Below are 15,775 nucleotides of genomic sequence, written 5' to 3'. Positions count from 1 at the left end.
AACTTTGCATAAATTAACAGTGCAAGTGACCACAGGAAACTTTGTAATATGTCTTATTAGCAGTAAGAAATGTCTAGTTCTCATGTTATCAGCTGCTTACCTCCTCCCCCTTGCTAATTGCTTTGTCTTTGAAATATGCTTTGAATCCGTCTAGAGATGGAGCAGCTCACAGAGGGATCATATTTACACATGTCAATACCAGTGTATAGAGAGGGGAGGAGGAGTCAGCAGGAACTCAGAGATACACACACAGCCAAAGTCACTGCACAGACAGCTTCTGTCTCAGCTCAAGTTATTTTTTTTCTTAACCATATAGGTTAGTACATGTAAAGTCCTCCATAATCTTGGGGCTGCTTCTGAGTAAGTAAGAGAAGGTTAGTTTCTGTGTGCAGTGGATGGCAGCTGATCTCCATCCACCAGATCTCGGAGAACTGCAACAACACATTTACCATGCCCAAAGAAAAAACGCTCAAAATACCAGATACAATTGATATAGTGGTCAGAAATAGAGTTACATCTCATGTACACAGTGTACTACTGATTAATGCAAAGTTTGTTGAAAGATTAGTTACGCTTTAAAATTATATTATGCAATTTGAGGAAGTTTTACTTGAAGAACATGTTTGATACATACAGTGGCAATACACAGGACAAATGAGACTGAAGTCAATGAGCACTCTCCTAACAAAGAAGAAATTTGTGAGCCTAAAACTGAAATATATCTTACTTTTTAAAAAATGTTTTTTCCTACACCTGAACCAATTTTTCACACTCAAGAATTTCACATATCTGTGGTCTTGCAGAAATTTGAAATCGTCTTTGTTCCTTATAGTTTATGGCAGTATCACTACTTGCAAAAAAAATAAAAAATAGCATTAATTAGTGTTGAATGATCGAAGTATCCGAAGCGGACTTCAATCCAAATTTTGGGAAAAATTTGATTCGCCAAGAAGTGAATTTCTTTGTGCACTGTGGTAACGAATCAATTTTCCCAGAAATAGTGGCAAAAAATATATATATATACTCACCTCATCCATTTGAGCGTGAAGAATCCGCCGAGGCCATCTTGATTGAACATCCCACGCGAGATTCTGTCTTCAATGAAGATGACCACAGTGGCCTCTTCATGCTCAAATGGATGAGGTGAGTTTATTTATTTTTTATTTTTATGGATTAACCCCTGAAAGCCCTCAATATTATTCTCAGTTGCTGTGACCAGCGATGAACGCCACATCTGAGGGGTCAATGACTTGGGGTAGTGCAATCACAGTTCCCCATCATTGCACCTGCAACTTACAAAGAAAAAGTAATTTGTCACAAAGCAAATTTCTTTGTGAAATTCAGCGAAACAGCCGAATCAAATTTTTCAAAACTTCACTCATCTCCAGCAATAATCATGCAGTGATCTAAACAGCCGCTACCAGATATCACTGAAAAAGAAAAGTTCATTTATACAGATTAAATGGTTGTACCAAACAGGCAGGAGGTACATTTTAATATCAAGCTACTTTAGACCAAAGTCAAAGGTCCAATTCAATTGCCAGCTTTCCAAAAGTCTCATTGAAGCCTTAGCCATAAAGGACCCATTGAAATGAATGGGTCCACATCCTATCCGCAAAAAAACCCGGAACGGACACGGAAACAAACAACGTTCGTGTGCATGTAGCCTTACACACATTATATGCCAAAAAAAGGCACGCTCAGCTAGCTAAGGCTCACTGCTGTGGCCAGTAAAAGTATCTCTAGACATTTCAAGTGTATTGATCCAGGACCAGGCTTTGGAGAGCAGCAGGAATTGGAGCAGCATCAGAATACAGCAAGGAGGATCAATGAGGCGGAGTATGATTTCATCTCTAAATTTAACCCACAGTGAATTATATATAAAAATGACATACGACTTCACAATCCCTTTAATTTCTTTATTATTTCACAGTGGCTGTAAATCTACTATTACAGTGATGTTTCTTTATTTAAATGTATCTATCCCCTTTCTGCCTACTCTTTATTTTCTTAGAACAAATAAAGACAGCCTGGTAGTTAGTTGCAATATGGAAAGTTCCTGAAATAGACATCCAATGGAATAAAGTGCCTGAAATAGAAATCCAATAGAATTTGAGTTAATATTTGAAGTGTTTATTGCTATTTGACACTGCGGTGTGTTGTTCTCTGTATTTTGTCTTTCTCAGGAATCATATGCGAGAGCTCACAAGTGACCTGCTAGATTCAAAGAGGAAGCTTATAAAGTCCTAATCTCCTGCCTATTAAAACTCCCACCATCCCCTGCTGTATGCGTTGCTTTAGCTAAATGCCTAATTTTCCCTTTTACAGCGTGCTTTAAACTTAATTGTTGCTAATTAAAAAATAAAAAAGGAGAACAAGTTACTTGGTCATCAGCTGGTGGGCGTTCAGTGCTGGTTCAAATTGCTGCTGCTTGCTGACAAACACAGAGCATGCTGGCCCTGGAATGTTAACCCTTTTGCAATGGAGCGAGAAAGGCCATGGAAAGTCTACAATGCTGTCATGTTGTAGCTTGATCCAAAGGTTATATTAATTAAACATGAAGATGAGGCTCATCACTTATGCAAAATGGGTTCCATCCCTCAGACGGTTAGTTAGAACCTTATAAGTGTCCATTTAATGTTAACCATCAGGAAAATAATGGTATTTATGCTCATTTGATACTTTTTTTTTTTTGCAAAAAATGCCCATACACGCCCAATGTGCTATAAACAGTAGGCTTCTTGCAAATGCCAACACAACTGAAAGCAGTTCAGACTGTGTTTGTGCAATCTACATTACTTTGTGGTTAGTGATAAATGACCCTACGGAGTCCTTTCGTAAATATAACACCAAACACTATAATTTCTTTATTTTGCTCGTGAAGGAACGCATTTATTCACAGGAAGTTAGACACCCTGATAATGGCATAGACATTTCATGCCAGATTTTTTTCAAATCAGGTTTCTTTACATTATCAGACATCATTCAGCTACCATGCCGTTTACAGAGCAAGAATAACAATGTTTGATTTATAACATACGCAGGTGAAAATGTATGTAATGGCTTCAAATTTGTACAAAAAATGAACCATTAAAACGTAATTTTTTACTATAATTTATTTTATATCTTATACTATTAGAGACAGTTGGCATAAATCCATTAAATATCTTTAGACTTAAATTTTGGCTTCTATTCATAATGAAAGCCATAATGCTCAGTTGAATCCATCAAAGGCAACCAATCTTTCATTTTCATGAGGTCTACCAAATGATACCAGCTGGAAGCTGATCATTGCAATGGGAGCTGCCCTGTATTTCCTTTCATAAATCGCTAAAATAAGAGGACCCTAGTCACATAAGCTTATTGTACCAAAAACAATAAAAGACTATACTTTTAAACATGATTGAAAGCCACAACACTGGCCTAGACAACCGGCAAATTATGGATCCTGATGGCATTGGATGGACCAAATTCACTCATAATAATGAGGTCTGTCAGGGATCTGCTGACTTCGATTGCTATGTTGGCAAGAATAGTGCTGTAAAGCTGACAGAATTTCCGGACCTTCCAACGTAGATTTGAACAGACAATTACCTGCATGTTTGGACCACTAAGAACTATAGGACTCAGTATCACATCATATATACATATGGAGAAAATAATTTCTATTATATATTGAATAGAAACACAACCTTCAGAACAGAGGTATATGTTTGGTGGTTTGCAAAGTTGTCTACGGAGAAAGGCCCACATTTACAGTATGTATGTAGGCATATATTTTTGCCAACTAGAACCAGCTGCTGAATGGCAAAGCCCAAGTAACCATAGAAGTCCTCCTTTTTCATGAGAGTAGCAGACTAGGAGTCCTAACAGCGAAACCTTGATTTTTTACAGACATTGATGAGTGCCTCCCAAGCCCTTGTGTGAATGGAGCTACCTGCGTTGATGGCATCGACTCATTCAAATGCTTATGCCTTCCCAGCTACGGAGGGGACCTATGTCAGATCGGTACGACCTATGTGGCTTGAGCTAATTGTACTAACAACTGCATCCCACTCAGACAGAGCGTCCCTCCTTTGAAAGCAAATGGTTGTGTGTGTTTTTCAGTGGGCTCTTTGCTAATAAAAGCCTACATGTGAAAGAAAAGTGAATAACCTGTTTTTGTTTCTTTCAGTTTCTCTTCTCATCCTTTAATTATAATGTGATTTATTTCATATTACAGGACCTCATCAAGGCAGACTTTCATTTTTACTCTTCTTTTCTTGAAAGGTTAAGCATCTGCAGGTTCCTTTCCCAGGATGAACCACTATAGCTAAAATATTTCTCACCCAAAATTCTTGTTTTGGGTGTAGGTGACTAAATTAAAAAATTAACAAAATTTGCTACCCTAAAATTTTGAGGGTTCTCTTTGATAATGTCCCAGCATCCAGAAGACTGTAGATATGTGGTCTTGCTACCTTTTCATTTCTCATAATTCAAAATAATTTCATTTTCCCATAATTCAAAAAGTTGTTATTCTAATATCTGATATAAAAAGAAGCCTAATGTAAATGTTGTTCCCTTTTGTGGGACGCAATCTGTGGATCTGCAAAATGCGGATACCGGCCATGTGCATCCCACACCATTATAGAAATGCCTATTATAGAAATGCCTATTCTTGTCCACAAAACGGACACGGATAGAACATGTTCTATAATTTTCAGAATGACCTCACAGATCCAGACAGCACATGGATGACATCCGTGTGGTGTCTGCATTTTTTGCGTCTGTGTGCATTCCGCAAAAAATGTGGATTGGACACAGACTCAAAATACGGTCGCATGCATTAGGCCTTAAAAAGATACACAAAATAAGGTACATGTAAGCCTTCATTCACATGACTGTATGTATTTTGTGGTCTGCAAAACTTGAATCCTCAAAATACGATGATGTCCGTGTGACCAGGCTCAGACTGGCCCACAGGGGTACAGGTGAATCCCTCGGTGGACAAGGTGGGATCCTAGTCATCCACCCCCTGCACAAGTGGCATATAACTGCACTACATACATACTGTATATTCAATGAACAGCAAATCAACCAGCCTATGTTCATTTAAAAAACTTGATAGATTATTAAAGAAATTCCCCAGTTTATTATTATAGACCTGATCAGAGCTGAGATGACTTCTAGGTATAGAGGAAAGCTATCAGTGTCCTCTTCTCCCCAAGACCTACCTCCTCAAAGTTGCTGCAGGGACCCCCATATTCAATCACCTGGTAGCATCTTGCTGCTGTGTGAGCAGGTAATGTTTGAGTACAATGGGTCCATGGTCCACATTTGTGAACAAGCATAGGACATGTCTATTTTTTTCAGAATGGACATACGGATGCAGGAAGCACACGGAGAACATCTATGTGCTTTCCGCATCCATATGGCCATTCTGCAAAAGATATAATATGTCCGATTCTTGGCTGAAAATTTGGACCATGGACCCATTGAAGTCAATGTGTCCACAAAAAAGATGGATGCAACACAGACATCACATGAATATCCAGGCTCGGACTGGCTCACCGTGGAGCCGGGGAAATCCTCAGTGGGCCCCTGAACCAGCAAACAGTGGCGCAGCGGCAGGGCACAGGGAGATGAGAGTTTCTATTGTGGAAGTGCTCATCTCTATAGTCATCTGTATTGCCGTTCTTAGGACAGCGATACAGATAAATGCTGAGGGGCAGGGGATAGGCGTCTCCCTTCCCCGTTCCTCTGATAGGCTGCAGGCACTGGGCTGGCTGAGCCGTACAGTGCGGGACACAGGCCGGAAGAGGCCTGCATCGCATCGCTGCCAGCATGATGGAGGTAAGTATAGGTGTTTATTTTTCTTTATATGGCACAATACAGGAGAGGAGCGCTGTGGGGGGCACTTTTTACTGGCACATGATTGGGGGACATCTATGGGGGGCACTTCTTACTGGCACATGATTGGGGGAATCTTTGGGGGCACTTCTTACTGGAACGTTATTGGGGGGCATCTATGGGGGGACTTCTTACTGGCACATTATTGGGGGCACTTCTTACTGGCACTTTATTGGGGGGCATCTATGGGGGGACTTCTTACTGGCACATTATTGGTGGGCATATATGGGGCACTTCTTACTGGCACAATATTGGGGGCACTGTGGGGGCATCTATGGGGGCACTATTTACTGGCACATTATTGGAGGGCACTATGGGGGCACTTTTTACTGGCACATTATTGGTTGGAACTATGGGGGCACTTCTTACTGGCACATTATTGGGGGCACTGTGGGGGGCATTTCTTACTGGCACATTATTGGGGGGCATTATGGGGACATTTATTACTGGCACATTATTTGGGGGGCACTATGGGGGCACTTTTTACTGGCACATTATTGGGGGCACTCTGGGGGCATCTATGGGGCACTTCTTACTGGCACATTATTTGGGGCACTATGGGGGCATGTACTGAGACCACAAAGAAGGGGCATTTTATATGGGGAGCTCTGTATAGGGGTATTTTATACTGGGACACATTATGGTGGGTACTATGGGGAAGGGGGAGAGGAGTACTATGGGGTCATCTACGGGGGGCACTAAGAAGGAGTATTTTATACTTGAAAATTATGGGGGACACTGAGGGCATCTACTCGGGCACTATATATGGGGCATTTTATACTGGTACATTATGGGAAGCACTAGGAGGAAGGGGGAGAGGAGCCCTATGGGGGCATTTACTGGGGACACTATATAAGGGTATTTTATACTGGCACATTATGGGGGAACTATGGGGACATTAGCTCAACTGGGGGCCATTAAAAGGGGGTATTTTTTGCATCACATTATATGGGGGCATTTTTGTACTGTCACATTATAAGGGGAATTATTACCACTGGGGGGATTATGGTTGGCTTTATTACTACTGGGGGGTCTATGGGGAACATGATTACTAGTATGGGCACTATGGGAGCATTATTACTTCTGGGGCACAGTGGGGACATGTTGGGGGCACTGTAGGAGTACTATTACTACCATGTGTGCTCTAGCAGATAATTATTCCTATTGGTGGAACTTTTGGGAGCACCATTGTTGTGGGGGCACCTTGGCATAGTATCAGCTTACCACAATTATTTTTGGGGGACGTTATGTTTACTCTATTAGTGTCAGGGGCATTATTTGCCGGGCGCAGTTATTTTAGGGCACTGTGTGCCAATAATTATTGAAGTGGCATTATCAGGGGGGTGCTAGTATTATCAGGGGATTTATCTGTTTCTGCAGTATAATATTGGGGAGCACAGTGTCACAGTATTGGGGGTGGTAGGATGATTTGTCCAGAAGATGGAAAAGTAGTAAACTAAGATTTTTTTTTGTGCAGAGACGAGAAATGTCTGAAAAATTGTGGTATTGTCTGAAAGGAGAAGATGAGGAACGAGAAAATCTACATCAAAGGAAACGTCACTGGATGTAAGAGGTATGTGGCACTGTATTACCCTGTATGTTCTGTAGTGATGGGAGGATATATTTGGCCCACCCTGACCCTAGACTTCAGGTCACACTGCGTGTGATCTGAAATCTGGTGGCTCACACTCATCTACTACATTATCTGTACTCAGAGAGTTTTTACTGTGTTATCTGTGGTGTTACATAGGACTGCAAGTAATATCTACTACATTATCTGTAAAAAGGGGCGTGGGGCGGCGCAATACTTGGCTTGCTGGCAACCCACAGTACACCACTGCATATATGGTAGCTGTACGGTGGGCCCCCAGAATCAATTCCACTGGAGGGCCCAAGGCACCCCAGTCCGACATTGTGGACATCATAGACATTTTGCGAAACCGCATTTTGCGGACCGAAAAATACAGAGTCGCATGAATGCCCCCTGATATAGGGGATAAAAGTATTTTGGGATCTTACACAGAAGAAATATTAATATAAAATATGTTTTGTGTAATTTTCTATTTTCCTGGCAAATCAATTGAAAGCACATGCAACTCAATATAAAAAAAAATCAAGTTTACTTCTTTTTACATTCCAAGCAACTTGAAATGTTCAGTGAACTGTAGTAATTTATTATAGTGCTGCTATTGTGAAGACTATAGTAAGAGAATGCATTTTTCAAAATACTATAAAATGTCAAAAATGATTGCCTTTATTTAGCTCAGCAGTAAAAAGATGGTGGGGGAGATTTACTACTCCAAATGTGCCTGAATTCTGGCTTAATTTTCTTTTTTTAATATTTTTTTCACCACATTTGTTAAGTGTTTTAGAAATTTTTGACTTACCTCACAAGGGACTACCAACCTACTAATAAAGCATTTGGCCCGTTAGAAAGAGGGATTGGGGTTGTGTCACTTCAGCAAATATCATTTGTTATGTAGAGCGTTAATACAAGCCACCTACTAACTAATGTATTATTAATATCCATATTGCTTCCTTTGCTGGCTGGATTCATTTTTCCATCACATTTTACACTACTAGTTTCCATGTTCACGACCACCCTGCAATCCAGCAGCGGTGGCCAGGCCATACTTGCACACTATAAAAAAAGCACCAGTCTATGTGCGCTCTCACAGTCCCAGCCAGAGAGGCCAGCGCTTTTTCCTATAGTGTGCAAGCACGACCACCAGGGTAGTCTGTAACCATCAGCCAGCAAAGGAGGCAATATAAACAATCAGAATACATTAGTAAGTGACTTGTATTAACTTTCATTACATGATGACACTTTGTGAAGTGACACAACCCCTTTAAGTTGCAACAACGCGTGCCAGAAAAAAATGTGCCAAAATATTCAACACAAGGGAGGCAATTAATAGGTGGTATAAATTTAACCTAAACAGTCTAAACATATGGTGGCATCAGCTTCTTTGAAAAATCGGATTTTTTAGAATGTCTAGTCTAAGTTTGCACTGTCTAAAAATGAGACAGGATTAATGAGTCTGCCCTAGTGTGTCTTCTTCTAAGGTATCAGAGGACAATTTTTGAGTTCTAGGGCCAGTTTTTCACTTAACTAGTGATGAGCGACAGGGGTTATATTCGAATTTGCAATATTTCTCAGAATATTTTGTAGAATATTTGTCATATATTCGCGAATTTCGAGAATTCAAGATTATTTTATTGAATGCGCAAAGTCGGCAATGTAAAAATCGCGTAATGCAAATTCGTAACGCAAAATACAAGCGTGGGTCACTTTGGCTACATTTTTCAAGCTGGTATAAGTTTCCTGAGACTGGAGAAAATGGTTGGCACGACAGAACATTAGACTAGCTTTATATGCAGATAGAGTCAAGTGCTCCAATATATTCGCGATTGCGCTAATCGGCAGTGATTAGAATATTTTTTCGCACTACGTGCAAATTCACATTTTAGCAGGTCTGACTACAGATTGCTGATTGGTGCACTAAGTATTGTTGTGAACTTGACATTGCTTCCTTCTCATTGGCCCACAAGCAAGAAGCAGGGAGGGATCATGTGTTCAGATGGAAAAAAAATCTAATATTCGATATAACGAATATATAGCAATATATAGCATAATTTATGGTCTGTGGTAGCGGAATCCATAGCGAAATTCTTAGATAACCCGAACCTTGTACGCCGAACTTGAAACACAAGTTCGCTTATCCCTAGCCCTAACTAAGGGCAACATAAACTAGTGACAGGTCTCCTTACCAAAATGCTGGGTCACTTTCCTCAATAATGGCGTAATTTGGGGCAAAAAAATATTAACATTACAAATCAAAAGTGGTGATTTGTTTTACCTCATATATAAAAAGGCACACACCACTTTGCGACATTTTCTGTGCCAAATTGCGACTTTTGTCTCAGACTTGGGGCGTTTTTGTAATTGTTTTGTATTGTTGAATGTCAATTTACTGAGAAAACCCTGTTGTTAAGCTCATTTATATTAGAAAAAATAAATGCATCCTATTTTAATACTTACCTATCACTTGTTCCCACGATGAGTTGTGTTTCTTTTCATAAATGCGACTTTTTGACAAAAAGTCGTATCTTTATGCCATAAATGTGACTTTTTACACAAAGTACCACCACATAGGATGGCTTTATTGATCGCAAAAATTTGAGCCATTTCTGCCAATAAGAGGATGATAAATGAGGCCTAATATTCGCCAATTTGATAGCCCCGCCCACTTAAACCAGGAGCTATATAAAAAGAACATTCACTTTTTTAATTTGTGGAGATTAAAAGACCATATTTGCCCTTTTACATTTATATGATACACTGACAAATGATAACAAACTGAAAATATATTTTATACTACAGAATGAAAATGATCATTTCCATATCTAATTTAGACAATTGGTTGTTTAGATGTAGGAAGAAGCTAAATTAATAAATAATTTACATGTTTTCACCATAATAGATAACTATTACTGCAAACATTTATTACATAATTAATTGAAGCAAGATTTTAATAAGTTAGTTGTAATGAATTGGCAGCATGAAAATGTTACGTTGAGTCCTAATACTATGTCTGTGACTGAAGTGTTGACAAAGTACATCTATCTTAGGAACCCTGATGCTACTCAGTATCTTGTGGGCCATATTTGTTGCCCATTTGTTGAGGCAAATATATTAGTTACTCTAATCACAAATATTTATTGCAAAAATCAGCACTTCGAGAATTCACGAAGATGTAGAATATAATGCTATATATTCGTAATCGCGAATATTCTAGATTTTTTTTTAATCAGTAACCTCCCTTCTTGCTTGTGGGCCAATGAGAAGGCTACAATGTCTTTGTCTGAGCTTACCAACATCCCTAGCAACCAATAGGAAAGTTGCCTACCCCTTACTATATAAGAAACTCCGCAGCAGCCATTTTCTGTTGTTTTTTTGCAGTTTTTCGGCGGATCCACCACCAGATATTGGGGTTTTTAAGAACATGATTAGTAAATCTGACTCATTGTCATCATTTACATAATTTTATTTTCTCAGGGATCATAAAATATTTATTATTATAATTATTTCTAGCTTCATCTCTAAATCTTCCTGAGCATCATATGCTTAAATGGCATCTTGAAAGGTACCTGCAGTTGAAATCTTTTTCTCTCTTACTTCCGTAAGTCATTCATTTCTGTATGCCTGGGTGCGGTGGTCTGATTCTTTCTTTTTGATACTCAAGAACCTCAGGTAAAAGAAACTCATTAACGTCCTCTCTGTTTTCCCTGATGTCAGTGTCATTTTGGATTTTACAGGTTCTGATATCTCCTTGGAAATCCTGAAAGAAGACCTGAGGTGGCACGTAATTCAACCTATTGATGTTTTCTCCTCACTTTAATCTTTTCTCATATTTCTTAGATCTTGAGATGTGTGATGAAGGATGGACCAAATTCCAAGGACACTGCTATAAACACTTCTCAGAAAGGGAAACCTGGGTGGATGCAGAAAACCTTTGTCGTAGCCATCAGTCACATCTATCTAGCATCTTGACCCCTGAAGAACAAGAATTTGTGAATGGTCAGTAGCGTTTTGGTGACTTATGTCTTGCTAGTTGTGTGGCTGTATGAAATAGGCTCTTATATACATTTTGTTGTGTTAGGGAAGCCAATTGCAAATGAATTGACCCTATCCCAGTCTAGACACCAAAGCTGAAATCTGTGCTACAGAAAATAGGAAATTACACCTATGCTTTTAGTGACCAATGTAAAAACTGGAATACTTCTAAATTTTCATATACTGATAGCCACATAAAAAATTAAAAACAGAATCAAATATTTTTTTAAAAGTTTATAATTAATACTGAGTTTAACTATAATATGATTTCTTTGGTGTATCTCTGAGACAGAAACCTATCTCTGGCCTAAACTATGATTATTGAAAAGCATCCTACTAGCTAAAAAAAAAAAAAGTTTAAACTGGAGCATTTAAAATTACTGTTATTTGCCACTTTTTGTGTAAGTTAATTGCAGCTCCAAAGATGAATTTACATACAGTGCATCTGGAAAGTCTTCAGACCTTTAAATTTTTTTCACATTTTGTTATGTTTTTTGCCTTTTGCTAAAATTGAAAAAATCTAAGTTTTCCCCTATTATTCTACACTCAATACCTCATGACGCTCAGATTTGAGGACAAAAAGTTCAATCTTGGTTTCATCAGACCAGAGAATTACTCACAGTCTGAGAGTTCTTTAGGTGCTTTTTTTTGTAAACTTTCATTTGTCTTTTGCTGAGGAGAGACTTATTTTTGGACACTCTGCCATAAAGCTCAGATGGAATGCTGAAGTGATGGTTGACCTTCTGAAAGTTTTCTCTTATGTGCACACAGGATCATTGGAGCTCATCCAGAGTGACCATTGGGTTCTTGGTCACCTCTTGCCAATGTCCTTATACCCTGATTACTTAGTTTGGTGGGGTGACCAGCTTTAGGAAGAGTCCTGGTTGTTCCAGACTTCTTCCATTTAATAATTATGGAGGCCACTTTTTCTCCTAGGAACTTTCAGGACAGCAGGCAGAAATGTTTTGTACCCTGCACCAGATCTGTGCCACCACATAATCATGTATTTGAGGTCAGCTGTGCGACATGCGTTGTCAGCTGTGAGACCTTCAATAGACACAAGTGTATCTTTCCAAATCATGTCCAATCAACTAAATTTACCAAAGGTAACCTCAAGGTGTAGAAACATCTCCAAGATGCTCAAGAGAAATGTGAGTCCACCAGAGCAAAATTTCAAGTGTCATACCGTGTTTCCCCAAAAATAAGACATCCCCCGAAAATAAGACCTACTTCCAATTTTGCCTCTCGCTGCAATATAAGGCATCCCCCCGAAAATAAGACCCCTCCGATAATAAGGCCACCCCTGAACATAAGGCCTCCCCAATAATAAGGCCCCCGGAATATAAGGCCCCCGAAGCTACTGTAAGGCGTGTGACTCCTCTGGAACGTAGTTGCGGGTGCCGTCGTGCAGCTCACTGATTAGCCGCAGCGCAGCCAGAGTGCAGGCAGTGCGAGGCCGCTCTAAATCCAGGACAAGCTGCCGCCTGCTGCTCGCTCTGCCCTGACTGAGTCTGCCTGACTCACAATTAGACACTGAGTGAGTCGCACAGGGCAGGAGTTGGGCACATTGTGTGGAATCTGGTCGGCATGGACACACAGTGGTGACTGAAGTGGGGGGGGGGAAATGTCTGATAAAGTGGTGGGGGATGTCTGGTGAAAGTGGGAGGGGAGGAGAGACTAAATAATCCACTGTCCGCTGGCACAGGGGAGGGGGATCACTTAAAATGACACAGGGGGATCAGAGGGGGGAATCAAAATGACACATAAGGATCAGAAAGGGGTACTAAAATGGTAATCCCCTGTGCCATTTTGATTCCCCCTTCTGATCCCCCTGTGTCATGGAAAAATAAGACATCCCTGAAAATCTGAAGCGCATCTTTGGGAACAAAAATTAATATAAGACACTGTCTTATTTTCGGGGAAACAGGGTAGCAAAGGGTCCATCTCCATGCAAATTAAAAAATGTTCATGTTTCATTAATTTGCAAACATTTTTAAAATCCAGTTTTCTACTTTCTCATTATGGGTTATTGATAGAGGAAAACTTTATTTTTTTATTTTAGCACAAGTCCTCAATATACCAAAATGCACTGAAGGTCTATATGCATGTGTCTGAATTTAAGGTGTTAGAAATGTATAAGAAGCACTCTCTGAATAAATTAATATGAATGAATAAATCTTTGAAGTAAATGACCACCATTTTCATTTTAAATATAAATAGGTTTAATATTCAGTGTACATTACCGTAATTTTTTTTATATATATTATATATTTAACATTTGGAGGACCTCTCCCCTCTGCTATGAGTGTTGGCTGTAGCATTCAATCAGTAGACCAATACAGCCATCACTCATAGGAGAGGGGAGGGGCTGTACAAAACCCAGGCCAGTGTGGCAATTAAGTATTTTGTTTTTCTTTTTTAAAACCATTGCTGCAAAATATACAGTATTCATACCTCTGCATAAACCTCGCTATAATCTTTTCAGTCTAACCTGAATGTTTATTAATTGTATTTAATGAATAACAGGCAATGCACAAGACTATCAATGGATCGGACTCAATGATAAAACTCTCGAGAATGACTTCCGTTGGTCTGATGGCAGTCCTATGGTAAGTGTTATAAACTATGTGATCATAACTAAAGCGCCCTTTTGGTCCATGGGCTATGTCTGGTATTACAGCCGTGCTACATTTACTTTCCGAGAAAAATTAAAACCTCTTTATCTAATCTTATACAAATTCCTCATAAACTTCCTCCAAAAGAAAAAGAAATGTAGGTAAAGTGGAGAGCAAATGAAAAATGTGAATAATATTAATGCTGAAGTTAGTTCAAATGTTGTATTTTTGGTCTTACCATTATTAGTTCTCACCACTGCATTTCGCAATAATTTAGTTTAAGGAGTTGTCAGAGCTACAGATATTGATGGGTCATCATCAGGATAGGTCATTAATTGCAGATTGGTGGGGTTCCTTCATTCATCACCCCCACTGATCAGCTGTTTCGAGCAGCTGTGGCACCGGAAACTTTACTGTGTATAGAGCACAGCTCTGCACATGGTGTAGTGACCATGCCAGGCTGCTGCAGCTCAGTTCCTGTTCAACTGTTGTGAAGTGTGCCGGTGCCAGAAACTACACAGTGTATGGAGGCTTCTGCTTCGATCACATTCCACCAATCAGATATTGATCACCTATCCTGAGGATAGGTGATCAATATCTGTAACCCAGACAATCGCTTTAAGCATTTCTACTGTTTCTATAACTTGTAGTATCTAGTTTTAGTTTATTTTTTCAAAAACAGATAAAGTTTCATCCATACCCACATATTGATACATAACTTACATACCTACTAAGGGTACTTTCACACTTGCGGCAGGACGGATCCGACATGCTGTTCACCATGTCGGATCCGTCCTGCGGCTATTTCGCCGTGCCCCCGGGCCGCCGCTCCGTCCCCATTGACTATAATGGGGACGTTATCATTTACACTCATTGATAAAAAATAGCGCATCCAGATAAAAATATTGGATTGCTGCAAAACTCAGCATGCAGTTATGTCTCAGACAGATATGTAAATTATTACAGGTGTGGTCTGACTAGATAAAGGGTCTTGCCACAAGAAACCATAAAAGTTCTACTGGTCTTTTTCAGCAGGATGATGCTCACCCACAACAAATATTTCCCAGGGATGTCTCAGCCAGATTGCAAAGCTTCCTGCAGATCTGTACCTAACTGATAGATCCCATCCTTGTGACCAGTGGGATTCACAGCGTTAGGACCCCTATAGATCTAATAGTTCTTCTCTATCAGCTTCATAGAAGAAATCAATCACAGGCAGGGGGCATAGTGAGGGAGGAGTAACCATTTCATTTCATGAACACATTGGCCAGTACAGTTCAGCACTTGCAGCAACCCACAGGAGGAAGCGAGAATAGGCAAAGTTGTAGTAGCTATGATGATGGTACTCATAGTTCATGGTGGCAATCTTCACCCTGGCTCTCCCTGGGCAATGCACATTGAGTTGAGGGACCACCCTTTCTTCCCTTGTGGCACTCCCTGACTTTATGATGCTCCTGCCTGATGGTAGTTAGGGTGTCTTTTATGTTGTGACTGGCATGGTGCCAGGCAGGAGTCCAGATGCATGGCCAGAGGATGGATGATAGAGTCAATAATCAGGCCCATTGGTTGCAATATATAAAGTCTTTCTTTACTAAATCCATGATGGGAGTAGTAGTAGATATAGCAGCAAAAGGCAATGGGTATGGGTGACAAC

The 15,775-nt window shown here is 39.9% G+C and overlaps 1 protein-coding gene across 2 annotated transcripts in view; it reads left to right on the top strand.

Moving 5' to 3' along the window:
- Window positions 1-15,775, top strand: part of ACAN (aggrecan) — a 123,293-nt gene that overhangs the window by 90,203 nt on the left and 17,315 nt on the right. Inside the window, exons 14-16 of one of the 2 annotated variants that reach the window (XM_040414167.1) lie at window positions 3,895-4,008; window positions 11,312-11,470; window positions 14,033-14,115. In XM_040414167.1, coding sequence (XP_040270101.1) covers window positions 3,895-4,008; window positions 11,312-11,470; window positions 14,033-14,115 — 356 coding nt within the window. The remainder of the gene's footprint in view (window positions 1-3,894; window positions 4,009-11,311; window positions 11,471-14,032; window positions 14,116-15,775) is intronic. The other variant, XM_040414168.1, reaches the window with a different exon arrangement.

Source organism: Bufo bufo, chromosome 1, assembly GCF_905171765.1.
Source record: "Bufo bufo chromosome 1, aBufBuf1.1, whole genome shotgun sequence".
NCBI classification, from domain to species: domain Eukaryota; kingdom Metazoa; phylum Chordata; class Amphibia; order Anura; family Bufonidae; genus Bufo; species Bufo bufo.
Note: the sequence above shows the minus strand (reverse complement) of the source record. Positions and strands in the feature narration are given on the sequence as shown.